This window comes from Pseudopipra pipra, chromosome Z (genome assembly GCF_036250125.1).
Source record: "Pseudopipra pipra isolate bDixPip1 chromosome Z, bDixPip1.hap1, whole genome shotgun sequence".
NCBI lineage: Eukaryota > Metazoa > Chordata > Aves > Passeriformes > Pipridae > Pseudopipra > Pseudopipra pipra.
The window spans coordinates 595123-608900 of NC_087581.1; the positions used below are offsets into that span (position 1 = coordinate 595123).

Below are 13778 nucleotides of genomic sequence, written 5' to 3' on the forward strand. Positions count from 1 at the left end.
TCCCGGGCCAGGTGGTGCCTCCCAACTCCTCAGCACCCAGGAAGGATTCAAACTTCCTTATTTTTTTACAATACAGGGTAGGGAATTTCTTAGGATGCTGGGAATTAATAGAGATAACTAATTAATTAATACAGGTAAAAGTGAGCTTTCTCTGTCAGAATAAATGACTTGGGTGGTTTCATTCCAATAATTTCCTCTAAGATTTTGGGATATTATTAAAAAGAAAAAAACTAACTTCCTCTGCTTAGTGGAATTCAGAATCCCTGGGCTGTATTAAACTAATGACCCATATTTCAATTTTATTTAAAATTCCTAATTATGATGTTTAAAAATCCCATCTATAACATATCACTCTATAAAAATACCCATTTGGTTTAATGGCATGTGGTGTTATCCTAAAATTTAGCAGCAACTTGGATGTGATGATGGATCCTAAACCAAAAGGATGCCGAGGAGTTATCCTGAAAAAAATCCATCTTCTTTTAAAACCAAAGGAAAATTGCATCTGAAGTGAACAAGAACAATCACTAGACAAAGACAAAATTCCACGCTGAGCAAACAAATTTCAGCAGTTTCCTGGTGGATTTTTTTGTCCCTCTGGAGGCAGGTTTGGAAGGGGATATTTCAAGATTTGTTAGAATTAAACCGGAATCACATCCACGCCTAAAAATCCTGGTGTGATTGAAGGTCTTTATTCCTGCCTTTTCTTTGGGAAGCACCGTTTGGAACGTTCTTTGTGTTTTCAGGGTGTCTCTCGGGCCTCCCCCAGCCCAAGAAGGTCTCCACGTCCTACGAGGAGCGGCGCAAGCAGGCCACGGCCATCGTCCTGCTGGGGGTCATCGGGGCCGAGTTCGGCGCCGAGATCGAGCCCCCCAAACTCCTGACCCGGCCCCGCAGCTCCAGCCAGATTCCCGAGGGATTCGGCCTCACCAGCGGCGGATCCAACTATTCCTTGGCCAGGCACACGTGTGAGTACCCCCAGCTGCAAACTCCTTCCTTGACATTCCCTTTTTCCCCCGGGGGAATCGGGAATGCGCGGGAAGAGGTTGCCGAGGAATCGGTGCTGCTTGGAATTCTGGCAGCCTTTATTCTTATTTATTAAGAGCACTTAAACTGCATTTATTCAATTTATCCTGGAATAACCAGGAGCAGGAACACCTTCCCCAAGCCCTGTCCAACCTGGCCTGCAACACTTCCAAGGATGGGGAAATCCATAAAATACAGGATATTCCTCCCTGTTCCAGTGGCATGGAATTCTGATTGTGCCTTTGGGAGAGGGTGGAACCCTCTAGAAATCCCCACCTGACACCTGCATCAATCCCTGCTTCCCTCACCGCTCGTTCCCACAGCTATTCCAGGAGAAAAAAATGCCACCCCAGGAGTGCCCCACGTGGCTTTAGCAACAAAATCAAATCCTAGAAATTATATCCTTTTTTCCCATTATTTCCCTCTTGAATTATATATATATATATATTATATATATTTTTTTAATTCTATATAATTTTTTTTCATACTTAATATTCTGAATTCTGTGAAAATCCCAGAGTTGATGTGGATTGGGAGGGATTTTAAGGCTCATCCCATTCCAGCAGGGATACCTTCCACTAGCCCAGATTGCTCCAACCTGGCCTGGAATATTTCCCAGTTGGAAAAAATTGTGATCTGATCCTCGTCATGTCTTTAGAAAAAAATCCTTTTAATTGAGGCCTGAAAATATCCCGATTTTTACACCCCAGAGAAGATCTGGGATGAAAAATTCCCCGGGCCAGGAGCAGGAAAAGCTGAAGGGATCTGGATTTTTGGACCCAGCTTGGGGTTTTGGTTCTTGATGACTTTTCCTCCCGGGATATTAACGGGAAGCGGCGAAGCTCCGGGAATGCTCCCTGGCCCCGCTCCGCCGAGCTTTTCCAGGGAGCTTTTCCGGGGCTAATTACCTCGTGGCCACGCCGCCTCTAATGTGACATGTTTATTGCCCTAACGAACAACTCATTAGCCGCCCTGATGTTTTTGTCAATATTAATTCCTTCGCTTAAGCCAAGGCAAAGCTTTTAAACAAAGATGTCCTGGCTGAGGATTGGGCAGGATTGGCTTCATCCGGCGGGATTCCCGGGGAAAAGCCGGGAATGTTTCGTCGGGGTAACGGTTGAGGAGTCACTTTTAGAGCTGGGGCATAACACTGACACTTTTGGGTGTTGTTGGTGTGAGTCACCAGGAAAACGTGAGGTTTGTTTATTAAACCAAACAAGCAAGAAAAACCTGATAAAATCAGTAATTACCTTTATCAGGAGGTAACAAATAACGATGAGGAGATAATAACAAACTACCCGCGTTGGGAAGCGCCGCTCCTACGCGTCTGTAATTAATTTTATCCAGTGAAATGAAATATTAATAATGTTCCCTCGATATCCAGCGCTTGGATTGGGATTTGGGATTGCTGGGGATTGTTTGGGATGTGGTTCCTCCCCCCAGGCAAGGCGCTGACGTTCCTGCTGCTGCAGCCGCCCAGCGCCCGGCTGCCGGCGCACTCCACCATCCGCCGCACCGCCATCGACCTCATCGGCCGCGGCTTCACCGTCTGGGAGCCCTACATGGACGTGTCCGCCGTGCTCATGGGGCTGCTGGAGCTCTGCGCCGACGCCGAGAAGCAGCTGGCCAAGTGGGTACCACCGGCACTCGGCCATTCCCATTCCCATCCCCATCCTCGAGTCCTGGGGCCGAGGAGGGCAGGGTGAGGTGAGACATGGGGAAGAAATCCCTCCCTGCCAGGGTGGGCAGGCCCTGGCACACCCTGGAAGTGGCCAGGGCCGGCTTGGAGCCACCTGCTCTAGTGGGAGGTGTCCCTGAGATGATCCTTCAAATCCTTCCCAGCCCAGACCATTCCAGGAAGTATTTGTTGGTGCCACCACGCAGATTTTAAATGCCACCTGCAGTGAGGGTTGTTTTAATCCCATGGATGTTTCTGGGAGCTGGTGAGGGTTCCCTGACCTTATTCTAAGGCAGAGATCCCCCATTTCATAGAAGTTTTCATTTCCTCGAGATACTAAGAACAAATCCATGGAGAAATGTGGAGAAATTGGATTCCCATTGTATTTTGTGGGAACTCCAGTTACTCCTTGTGTGTGACAAAAGCCCATGTTTTATCCGGGAGCTTTTATGTCGAGCTCCAGATGTATATAAAAAAAATCACATTTATTGAGCAGGATTTCTTTTTTTTCCCTGCTGAATTCAAGGAATATCCAGGTGTTTGTAACTCCAGTTCATCCCAGTCCCCTAAAGTTTAGGCCGTGCCGAAGGAAACCGCTCGGTCGTGAGGGCTAAGAGTGTCTTCCCAGCATTTTTAGGCTTTGTCCTGGCACAGATAGGAGGGTAGGATTCATTTTGGCCTGGGTTTTGGCTTTTTCAGTTCATGTTTAAAATAGGTGATGTTTGAGCCAGGTTATCATGGAATGGTTTGGGTCGAGAGGGATTTTAAGGATCATCCAGTCCCACCCCCTGCCACGGGCAGGGACACCTTCCACTAGTCCAGATTGCTCCAAGCCTGGCCTTGGACACTTCCAGGGACCTCAGCAACTAAAAAAGCCTTGAATTAAAGAGAATTTCCCTGCCCAGAAGATTTCTCAGCCTTCAGTGTTTCAAACACTGGAAAAGCCCAAACCATAAATCCTCGGGAAGACGCTCCGGGCTCTCCGGCCTCTCCCTCCGTGGGGGTTGATGTGTATTCAGCACATCCAGATCATTTGTTAACAAGGCCTTTCCCCCACTTCGGACAGATGCACTCCCTGTTTTCAATCTTCATGGTTAATTATTCGATTTGGGGTTGATGCAGGAACACCCTGACTCCTAATCACCGCTCATTGTTGGGAGTCCATTATCCCGGAACCGCCGGAGCGCTCCCGCTGACCTTGAACTGACATTATAAGCTGCTTTCTAATCTTTTTGCACTCGATATTTTTCTAATGCTCCTTTTTTTTTTTTTTCTTTCTTTCTTTCTTTCTTTGTCCCTGCCTTTTGTCCACCCTGGCCCCCCCTTCTTAGCATCACAATGGGGCTGCCCCTGAGCCCGGCGGCCGACTCGGCGCGCTCGGCGCGGCACGCGCTGTCCCTCATCGCCACCGCCCGCCCGCCCGCCTTCATCACCACCATCGCCAAGGAGGTGAGCGGGCACCTGCAGCCAGCCCTTCCACCCCAGGAGGTGTTGGGGTGCCCAGGGGCACCTGCAGCCAGCCCTTCCACCCCAGGAGGTGTTGGGGTGCCCAGGGGCACCTGCAGCCAGCCCTTCCACCCCAGGAGGTGTTGGGGTGCCCAGGGGCACCTGCAGCCAGCCCTTCCACCCCAGGAGTTGTTGGGATGCCCAGGGGCACCTACAGCCAGCCCTTCCACTCCAGGAGGTGTTGGGGTGCCCAGGGGCACCTGCAGCCAGCCCTTCCACCCCAGGAGGTGTTGGGGTGCCCAAAGAGATCCAAACCCCCCGGATTTATGGCGTGGGATGAGTCCGGCTCGATTTGGTTGTGGAAGTTTCCAGATTTGTGGAAAACCCTGCTTGCTTCAAGCAATGCACACGTGACCCTCTAAGTAGGAATTCTAATGGGATGGAGACTTTCCCACGGGGTTTGGCGTGGGCCAGGCGTGGCTCGGCGGTGCCGGCGCGCGGGTCAGGAGGGTCTTTCCCGACGGCGGCGGTTCCGACGGCGCGTCCCCGCTGTCGGCAGGTGCACCGGCACACGGCGCTGGCGGCCAACACGCAGTCGCAGCAGAACATCCACACCACCACCCTGGCCCGGGCCAAGGGCGAGATCCTGCGGGTCATCGAGATCCTCATCGACAAGATGCCCACGGACGTCGTGGACCTGCTGGTGGAGGTGAGTAAATCCCACCCAGGAGAAGGTTGGGCAGGGCTTGGAGGGACCTGCCCTGCTGAAAGGTGGCAGGGGGTGGGCTGGTGGAATGAAAGCTTCACAGCTTTAATTATGAAACGGGAAATATTGTCCGACTGATTCGAATTGTCGTTTCCGAGGTGATGGACATCATCATGTATTGCCTGGAAGGATCTTTAGTGAAGAAAAAGGGCCTTCAGGAATGTTTTCCGGCCATCTGCAGGTAAGCTCTTCCTCCGGGAACGCTGGGACCACCAGCAGGATGTGAAATGGTCCTTCAGGTGACACTGAGCCCGTCAAACAACAAAGAGTCAAACGTGATTTATCAAACGGGCACATTTCCAGTATCTTTAAACGTGGATAAATATCCCAGTTCTCCTCTTTAACCAATAAATCCCAATAATCACCCATCGGCCGTTACGTTCTAATTTAATCAGCTATTAAAATATTAAATAGTTTCAAGGAAAAGAACAGTTCTCCTGTTGCCAGCTTGGATCCTGATGGAGGTGATGATGCTTTAAAAGGCTTTCCTTAAAGCATAAAAGCAGGGATAAGTGGGAATTAGTGCAAAAACCCTCCCTGTTCCTGTTGGATATTTATAGCTCTGCAGTATTTTTAAAAATCTTGGCAATTACCTGTAATATTTCCTGTTTATAGCCGGGATAAAAATGATCCAGCACCCACTGACAGGATTGTTGAGCCCAGGGAAAATTGCCATCAGGTTGGAGCAAACGGGGGGGAATCTCTGGAGAAATTCCAAATGGAAGAGCTTTTCCCTTTTTCCTGCACGAAACCCAGGGATTTTCTCCCTTCCTTTTTATTCCTGATGGTTTTTTTCCCATGTTCCATCCCGGTTTTCTCCCATCCCACGCCGGAGGAGCGAGCAGTTGCTATGGCACTCTGGGAATGCTGAGGAGCAGGGAGATAAATCACTGGGAGATTGGTTGTTTGGCACATGTTTTTAGGGATCGATTCCAGAGATTTCCTGCGGATTTTGGTGTAGGAAAATTTCCCTGTAAAATTCCAGTTGCAATCAGAAGTGCAGTCGGTGTTTTCCCTGCCTTTGTGAGGGAAGGCACAGGGATATCCCCAAGGATTTCAATATGCAATAAGGAATTGGATGCTCTGGGCTTTCCAGGTGTGGAAATTCCTTGGATTTTGCAGCGGTTGGAATTCCAGCTGCTCCCACACCCTCACACCAGGCACTGAAGACAATGCCAGGCTTCACCCCGAGGATATTCTTGGATTAGGGAATGCCTTTTTTTTTTTTCTGTGTGCCCATCAAAAATTGATGAGTTGGCAGATTTTTCTTTCCGCTTCCCTTCTTTTCCCCATTTGATTCTCCCGAGAAATGCCCCAAAGGGTTGGATTGTCATTTAACCCTTTGACTTCCAGCTTACAAAGTGTGGATCACACATGGGCATGCTGGTGATTATCCCATGCATTATTCCCAACATTCTGTATGGAAATTAAATCAATCTGAGAGTTCAATCGGATTCCATGGTGACGGATCAAAATCAGGTGTTTTTGTGGAATGCCGGGTATTAAACCGGCAGCGGGCGGATTCCTAAATCACATCCCTGCTCCAGCCCTTCCTTAATTATCCAGTGGCATCCCAAATGGATTTCCCTGTGGTTTCCCTGTCCCCTGCAGGTTCTACATGGTCAGTTATTACGAGCGGAGTCACCGGATCGCCGTGGGAGCCCGGCACGGATCCGTGGCGCTCTACGACATCCGCACCGGGAAGTGCCAGGTAAAAGAAATCACTGGGAATTCCTTCCCGGAAAATAAAACCTGGGAGCTCCTGGAAGCAGCGAGCTCTGCATCCAGGGAAGTGCTGAGCCACTGGAATATTATGGATAACACCAGGGGAATCAATAGTTTAATGAAGGACTTAAGGGGTGTAGAGTCCTACTGGGAATGATGGGATGCCACTGGATTAGTCAGGAAAACCTGGAGCTGATCTGAAAGCCCAGGGGTTATTTGCCCAGAATTCCAGGATGGTTCAGTCTGTGGTGGGGAATATTCATTGGTTTCCTCACTTTCCATAATAAGCTTCCACTGGAAAACAGAGCTGGAGGGCACTGAAAAGACTTCCAGGATAATTAGGGCAGGTCCTTTGCAGCTTTAATTATTATTATTCATGAGATAAAAATATTCAGTGAATTCCAGGTAAATTATGGAATCTGTTGGATTCCATAATGCCATCTATTGGATGCAGATTCCTGCTTCCAAATCCAGGTTTTTTAAGTTATTTCTCGCAGCTGCAGATTTTTTGGGGCTGCTCAGAAGATGAGGCTGAAAAATTTGTGTCAGGGGAGAAAAACTCAGGATTTGAATTTCCTTTTATTCCAAAAGCTCCAAAAAAAAAAAAAAAATAAAAATCAGTGGTTTCCTGAAAACCATTTTTGGGTTGTTTGGATTTTTTTTCCCTTCCAGTGAATTTTTATTTGGCTTTTAAGGAAAGGCTGATTCAGGAACCCAGTAAAATTTACTCTCATCAGTAAATTGTGTTCCCAAATTCCGCGGGATTTTCGGGATGCGGCGCCCTTCCCGTGCCGGTATTGATTTGCCCTTCAGCCGTTGGCAGCTCCCAGAGCTCCCAGGGCCGGGCTGTTGATTATCTCCGGCTCGGGAGCCGTATTGACCCGGAGCCCATGGCCCTGGATTTTTCACACCGTCTCCATGACACTCCTAATAAACCAACCCCGCTGATTGCTCCGTGCCTCTGGAAGCCAGCCCGGCCACAGCCAGAGCTTTGCCCTCCAGGAGCAGCTTTGGAGGTGGGTTTGGCCTCCAAAATTCCAAGGGGGATCCGTGCCCTGAGCTTGGAATCCGCTGGATTCCCCCCTCATGTTTTTTCCCCCTCACATTTTTCCCCTCACATTTTTCCCTCCCTGTTTTCCCCCCTCACATTTTTCCTCCCTCATGTTTTCCCCCCTCACATTTTTCCCTCCCCATTTTCCCCCTCACCTTTTTCCCCCCTCACCTTTTTCCCCCTCACATTTTCCCCCTCACATTTTTCCCTCCCCGTTTTCCCCCCTCACATTTTTCCTCCCTCACGTTTTCCCCCCTCACATTTTTTCCTCCCCATTTTCCCCCTCACATTTTCCCCCCCTCATGTTTTCCCCCCTCACATTTTTCCTCCCTCATGTTTTTTCCCCCCTCACATTTTTCCCTCCCCATTTTCCCCCTCACATTTTTCCCCCCTCACATTTTCCCCCCTCACATTTTCCCCCCCTCACCTTTTTCCCTCCCTGTTTTCTCCCCTTGTGTTTTTCCCCCCTCACTTTTTCCCCCTCACATATTCTAGGAAGTCCAAGGCTCAGAATTCCTTAAAAAACCAGCTGAGCTTCAGCATAATTTGGGATATAAACCCCTCCGATATTTGCTGTCGAATCCACGTAGCATTTTCCATTTTGGGAATATTTCTAACCCTTTAAAACCCTGGATTCCGGGGCGGATGACGGGAGATGAAGGCTCTGGAGGAGGATTTCCCGGGTGGATGGTGTGGGGAGCAGCCACTTTTAGGCTGAGCTTAGGCCCAGCTTTAGAGTCCTGGCTCTAAGGTATTGCAAAGGTTAAACTTTATCAGCTTCCCCCAAAAAAAAAGAGGTCGAACTTCCATCAGCACCTTCCACCTCCCAGCCCCTCCGAGCTGCTGATGATTATTGATCCCTCCCTTCCCGGCTTTTCCCTGCGCTCCGGCCTTGATGTCCGGATAGCGCCGCATCCCGCGAAAAGAAGGCTCCATCTTGATCAGGGGCCGAGATGAGATCCTGGGATTTGATAAAGATAATTGATGGCTCGCAGGGAATCAGCAAAGAGGCTCCGAGGGCCTGCAAAAGGCGGCTTTTGTTTCGCCACCGTTAAACCCCACGTGGTTTGAACACAAATGGCGATTTTTGTCCCCAAAATAAACTGCTAAAAATGTCCAGTCGGGCTCAGTTTACGCTCAGGGTGAAGTTTCTGGGAATGACAAGAAAATTCAAAGTCATTAAATGTCATTTGCCCATTTAAATGTTGAAAGAATATTAAATTCCAACCAAATTATTAATGTTTTTGCATCAAGTTCCTAATTATCAACACACAATTAAAAATGCTGTATTTAGGGATGCAGCAACCCGGGAAAATATTGATATTCTGCTATTTCATATCAAATTAAACCCTAAATTAGTGTGATCCAGCTAATTGGATTTTAGGATCCCTGGTGGTTGTCAGTTTTGGAATTCTGGGAAAATATTCATCTCTGAAAGTTCCTTAATAATATTTTAATTATTTCGTTATTCATTCATTTTAATTGTGATGATCCAGAAGAATTAACTCACATTTTGGGGGGGGCTTTTCCTCATGTTCCTCTCGTTGGCCTGAAATTTGGGATCTGTAGAATTATTATTTCAAGTCCTGTCAGATAAATTCCTGCTGGGTAACGGAGTCTGGCCCCAAAACCCCCCACTTAGTTCCTCTGTTTAATTATCTTCTTTTCCTTCAGGAATGTATTTGGATCTGTAAGGAGAGGCTTTGAAATATTCCATTTTTATTGATTTACATCTCGGGGATCCGTCATTAATATTTAGAGCTGCCTTTCAGAAAATACTTGTAATTTTTGTGTCTAAAACCTCGGCCATTTGCAGGGGAAGATTAAAGAGAAACACGAGTTATTTTGGGGGTTTATTTCAAAGCAAGAACTGCTTTTTAATGAAGTTTAATTAGGGAATGAAAGATGCTGTCCTGGAATGTGGTGGTTTAAAGGTGTTTATCCTGCATTCCCAAATCCAGGTGAGGCAGGAAAACCTGGTATTAAGAAGCAAAATCCCATCTGCCTCAGGGATGAAATAAATCCCAGTGTCCTGAGTTGGAAGGGATCCATGTGGATCTGCCCCATCCCTGGGCTAGTCCAAGGCAAAAAAAAATGAATTTAAAGATATAAATATTGATGTTTTCTCAGCCCTGAAGTGGGATTGTTCCTGGAACTGACATAGAGGTTTAAATTAATAAAGTTGCTGAAACTGGGGTGAGTTAATAGATACTGCCCAGAAATTTCTTTTAAAAAATGGGATTTCTCTTTTAAACTTTTACTTGTGGGGATTGATTTTTCTACCTTTGTCTCCCCCAAACCTGTTTTGTGGACAAGTATTCCATGCTAAAAGGGTGGGATGGGGCTAAACACAGGAGCAGCTCTTTAATGGGTTTGATTCCATCAAAGAGGGAGATTTGGGCTTCACCCACCTTTTCCAGGAGGGAGAAATGAATATTTGAATGAGTCCTGAATATAGCAGCAAGTCTTCATCCTTCAGTAAATCTGGGATGGGCACAGGAGCACTGATGATGGGGTTTTCCTACTGCTGATCCAAGAGAAAAGGGGATTTTCAGGGAGAAATTCCCGTGGCCACTCGGATTTAATACATATTTGGGGCTTTGGGACCTTTTCTGCAGGAGAGGAGCTCGTGGGGGAGAGCAGGGCTTCCAGTTTTAAAAATCCCTGTTAAAGACTCCTCCATGTTCATGATCCTGCCAAATTCCTTCGCTTTAAAACCCAAATTTGGCAGGGGATGATTTTATGGGCCGAGCAGCCTTCAGGGCGCTCCCCAGGAGTTGTGATGGTGTTTAACCCTGAGCAGGCATCTCTCCCACCTCCCTGTTCTCTCTCTCTCTCTCTCTCTCTCTCCCCCCTTTCCCAGACCATCCATGGCCACAAAGGGCCCATCACCGCCGTGGCGTTCGCCCCCGACGGCCGGTACCTCGCCACCTACTCCAACTCCGACAGCCACCTCTCCTTCTGGCAGGTGAGGACACATCCCAGCCCTCCTTCCTTCGGGAATTGGGGAAAAAATCCTGAGGGAGAGAAGGTCAAGCCTGGACAGGGCTCGGAGCAACCTGGGCTGGTGGAAGAGATGATCCTTAAGATCCTTCCGAGCCTAACCCGAAGAGTTAAACGCCCTCCACATTTAGTTTTCAGATTCTTCCCTTCCGTGTCCCGCGCTTGGCACGATTATTAATGCAGGGAAATCGGGGGCATTAGTCATCTTAAAAGGGTTATTACTCAAGATGATTTAAATGGTGGCGATGTCGGCTCCGTGATTTACACCCCGTGACACGGGGAGAGCCGGGAGAAAGGGACGGCTCCGGCCTGGAACCGCTCAGGATTCAGCAGCAATAGCACCCCTGAAATATCCCCGGGTTTGCCCTGGGGTGGGGAGAAAGGCCCAATGCTGCCGATTCCTCTTTCCCTGGATTTTTAAAGGGAAAGAGGAATCAGCAGCGTCGGGCCTGTTTTCCAAAGGGCAGAACTCAGGAGATCCCTGGGAGCTTTCAAGGCCGGGTGGGATGGGGCTGGAAGGGTTCCAGGCCGGGCTTGGAGCAACCTGGTCTGGTGGAAAGGACCGGAGATGATCCTTTAGGTCCCTTCCGAGCCAAACCTTCCGTGATCCTTCCGAGCGGCCTCTCGCTCAGCCCCGGGGCCCTGGGAGTTTGGGATGAGCTCCAGGTGTGCCTGGAGCCCCAGGAAGGTGTGTGTGTCGTGCAGATGAACACGTCCCTGCTGGGCAGCATCGGGATGCTGAACTCGGCGCCGCAGCTGCGCTGCATCAAGACCTACCAGGTGCCGCCGGTGCAGCCGGCCTCGCCCGGCTCCCACAACGCCCTGCGCCTCGCCCGCCTCATCTGGACCTCCAACCGCCACGTCATCCTCATGGCCCACGACGGCAAGGAGCACCGCTTCATGGTCTAGGTGGGGCCTTCCCCGGAATCCGGCAGCTGCCCTGAAATCCGGGCGCTCCCGCCCCTTGCTGTGGGCGTCGTGTGAGGGGAGCGCTGAGGGGATCGAGGGGATCCGAGGGGTTCCTGTCTGGCTCTGAGGGGCTCAGCCAGGATCTGAGGGAATCCAGGATCCGAGGGGTTCCTGCCCGGCTCTGAGGGGATCAACCAGGATCTGAGGGGCTCAGCCAGGATATGAGGGAATCCAGGATCTGAGGGGTTCCTGCCCAGCTCTGAGGGGCTCAGCTGGGATCTGAGGGAATCCTGCCTGGCTCTGGGGGGCTCAGCCAGGATCTGAGGGGCTCAGCCAGGATCTGAGGGGCTCAGCTGGGATCTGAGGGACTCAGCTGGGATCTGAGGGGCTCAGCCAGGATCTGAGGGAATCCTGCCCAACTCTGAGGGAATCCAGACTCTGGAGGATTCCTACACATCTCTGAGGGGCTCAGCCAGGATCTGAGGGAATCCTGCCCAGCTCAGCTGGGATCTGAGGGAATCCTGCCTGGCTCTGAGGGAATCCAGACTCTGAGGGAATCCTGTCCAGCTCTGAGGGGCTCAGCCAGGATCTGAGGGAATCCAGGATCTGAGGGAATCCAGGATCTGAGGGAATCCTGCTCGGCTCTGAGGGGCTCCAGCTGGAATCCCAGGGGTTCCTGCCCGACTCCGAGGGGCTCAGCCGGGCTCTGAGGGGATCCCTGTGATTCCGAGCGCTCATCCCGTCCCGCTGGCAGCTGACCCCGTTTTTCCCTGGCGTGCAGGAGGAAGCAGATGCCGGCGGCGGGAAGAGCCGGCAGAGCGGGATCAGCAGCACCTCATCCCGAGCCTGGCTCCTCCTCATGGATGGCATCCCACCCCTGTTCCCTCTGGAGCCTCCCGGAATGTCAGTGTTTACCACAACAGCTCCTTGTTTACATGGATTTTCTCCCGGAATGCTGGTGGGTGACACAGCCCAGAGCCTGGGAATGGGGAGGGCTGGAATTTGGGATCAAGGCTCCGTTTCCGAGGGATTTGGGAAGTGCTGCTGCGCCCAGGCCGGAAGGGAAAAATAATAGTGTACATAAATAATTTAAAAAGCCCTTTCAATGGAACAGCAAACTTGGAAAAAAGGAGTATTTATATATAAAGGTGGTTTTTGCTACCAGTGCAGGTATTTATTTAAATAAAGGACAAAGAGGAGCCATTTGGGGCTGGAAAAATGATCAAAACTATGGAAAAAGCAAATTATTGACTGGATAGACTGAAACATTTCCGTCAGTAGGAATATTCCTGTGTTACACTGGCTGTGACTGTGTTTCCTTCTTACATATCTTCATTTTGTGGCATATTTAGTGTGAAATCTGCTGGTTTCTGCTCACGGGCAAGAGAAGATTCTCTCTTAATTGTGTGTTTGTCCAGCTTTTCCTTGGCTGCAGAGCTTGACCCTACATGTTAAACTAAAAACGGTACTTGGAGAATCCAAAAGGAATAAATTAATTCCTCAAATGGCTTCTAAGGATAAAATGCATTTATTTCCTCGTGCAGTGCTCAGGTGAGATTTGCAGCCCAGCAGCTCCATATCTCTCTGCTGTTTAAAATCCCATTCCAAAGCAGGCCAGTAGGAATGTTGAACACAAACGGCCGGGAATATTCCCGGCGGATATTCCTGACCCTGTCATTCCAGTGTGAGCTTCCTGTGCCGTCTCCATGCTGTGTTTGTGATGTAGAGGTGTCCGTGGCTTTCCCTGGCAGTTCCCAAGCCAAAGGTGACACCTGGATGAGAGGGGGGTGACGGGAGTCACCGTGTGACCGGTTCCAGGGGCTGCTCCTCCGGGAATCCGCTCCCCTCCCTGCCTGTGGATTAAAATTCCCGGTGTAAAGATGCTCGTGGAATAAAACTGGACTGAAACCTGTCGGTTTTCCTGGGTGTCAGTAATTCCCTTTGGAAATAGGCAGGAATGAGAGCAGGAACTGTGGGAATCCTCCACTTCCAGAGCACGTGGATGTGTTCAACCTCCGTGGCTCCGGCATTCCCGGGAGGATCCAGGGAGGGAAGGGGCAGAGGCGGCAGCGCCCGGAGAACCCTCTGCTCTCCTTCAGCTGCTGAGCCTTGGAAAAATCAATCCCTGGGAGCCAGGAGGGAAATCTTTCCAAGCTCTAACTAGAGGATGCGTT

General features: G+C 49.8%; 1 protein-coding gene and 1 long non-coding RNA gene across 2 annotated transcripts in view; one reads left to right on the plus strand and one right to left on the minus strand.

Annotated features, from left to right (window-relative positions):
* Nucleotides 1–13516, plus strand: part of LOC135407508 (WD repeat-containing protein 7-like) — a 32425-nt gene extending 18909 nt beyond the window's left edge. The window contains exons 21-29 of the mRNA XM_064642598.1: nt 747–968; nt 2470–2656; nt 4036–4153; nt 4710–4859; nt 5015–5097; nt 6528–6627; nt 10556–10660; nt 11401–11604; nt 12386–13516. Coding sequence (XP_064498668.1) covers nt 747–968; nt 2470–2656; nt 4036–4153; nt 4710–4859; nt 5015–5097; nt 6528–6627; nt 10556–10660; nt 11401–11604 — 1169 coding nt within the window. The 3' untranslated portion in view covers nt 12386–13516. The remainder of the gene's footprint in view (nt 1–746; nt 969–2469; nt 2657–4035; nt 4154–4709; nt 4860–5014; nt 5098–6527; nt 6628–10555; nt 10661–11400; nt 11605–12385) is intronic.
* On the minus strand, nt 5001–5593 carry LOC135407510 (uncharacterized). Its single transcript, XR_010426903.1, has 2 exons — nt 5510–5593; nt 5001–5404 (listed from the first exon to the last, which is right to left on the minus strand). It is a non-coding gene; the product is annotated as an uncharacterized LOC135407510 (long non-coding RNA).
* Nucleotides 13517–13778: the final 262 nt, after the last annotated feature.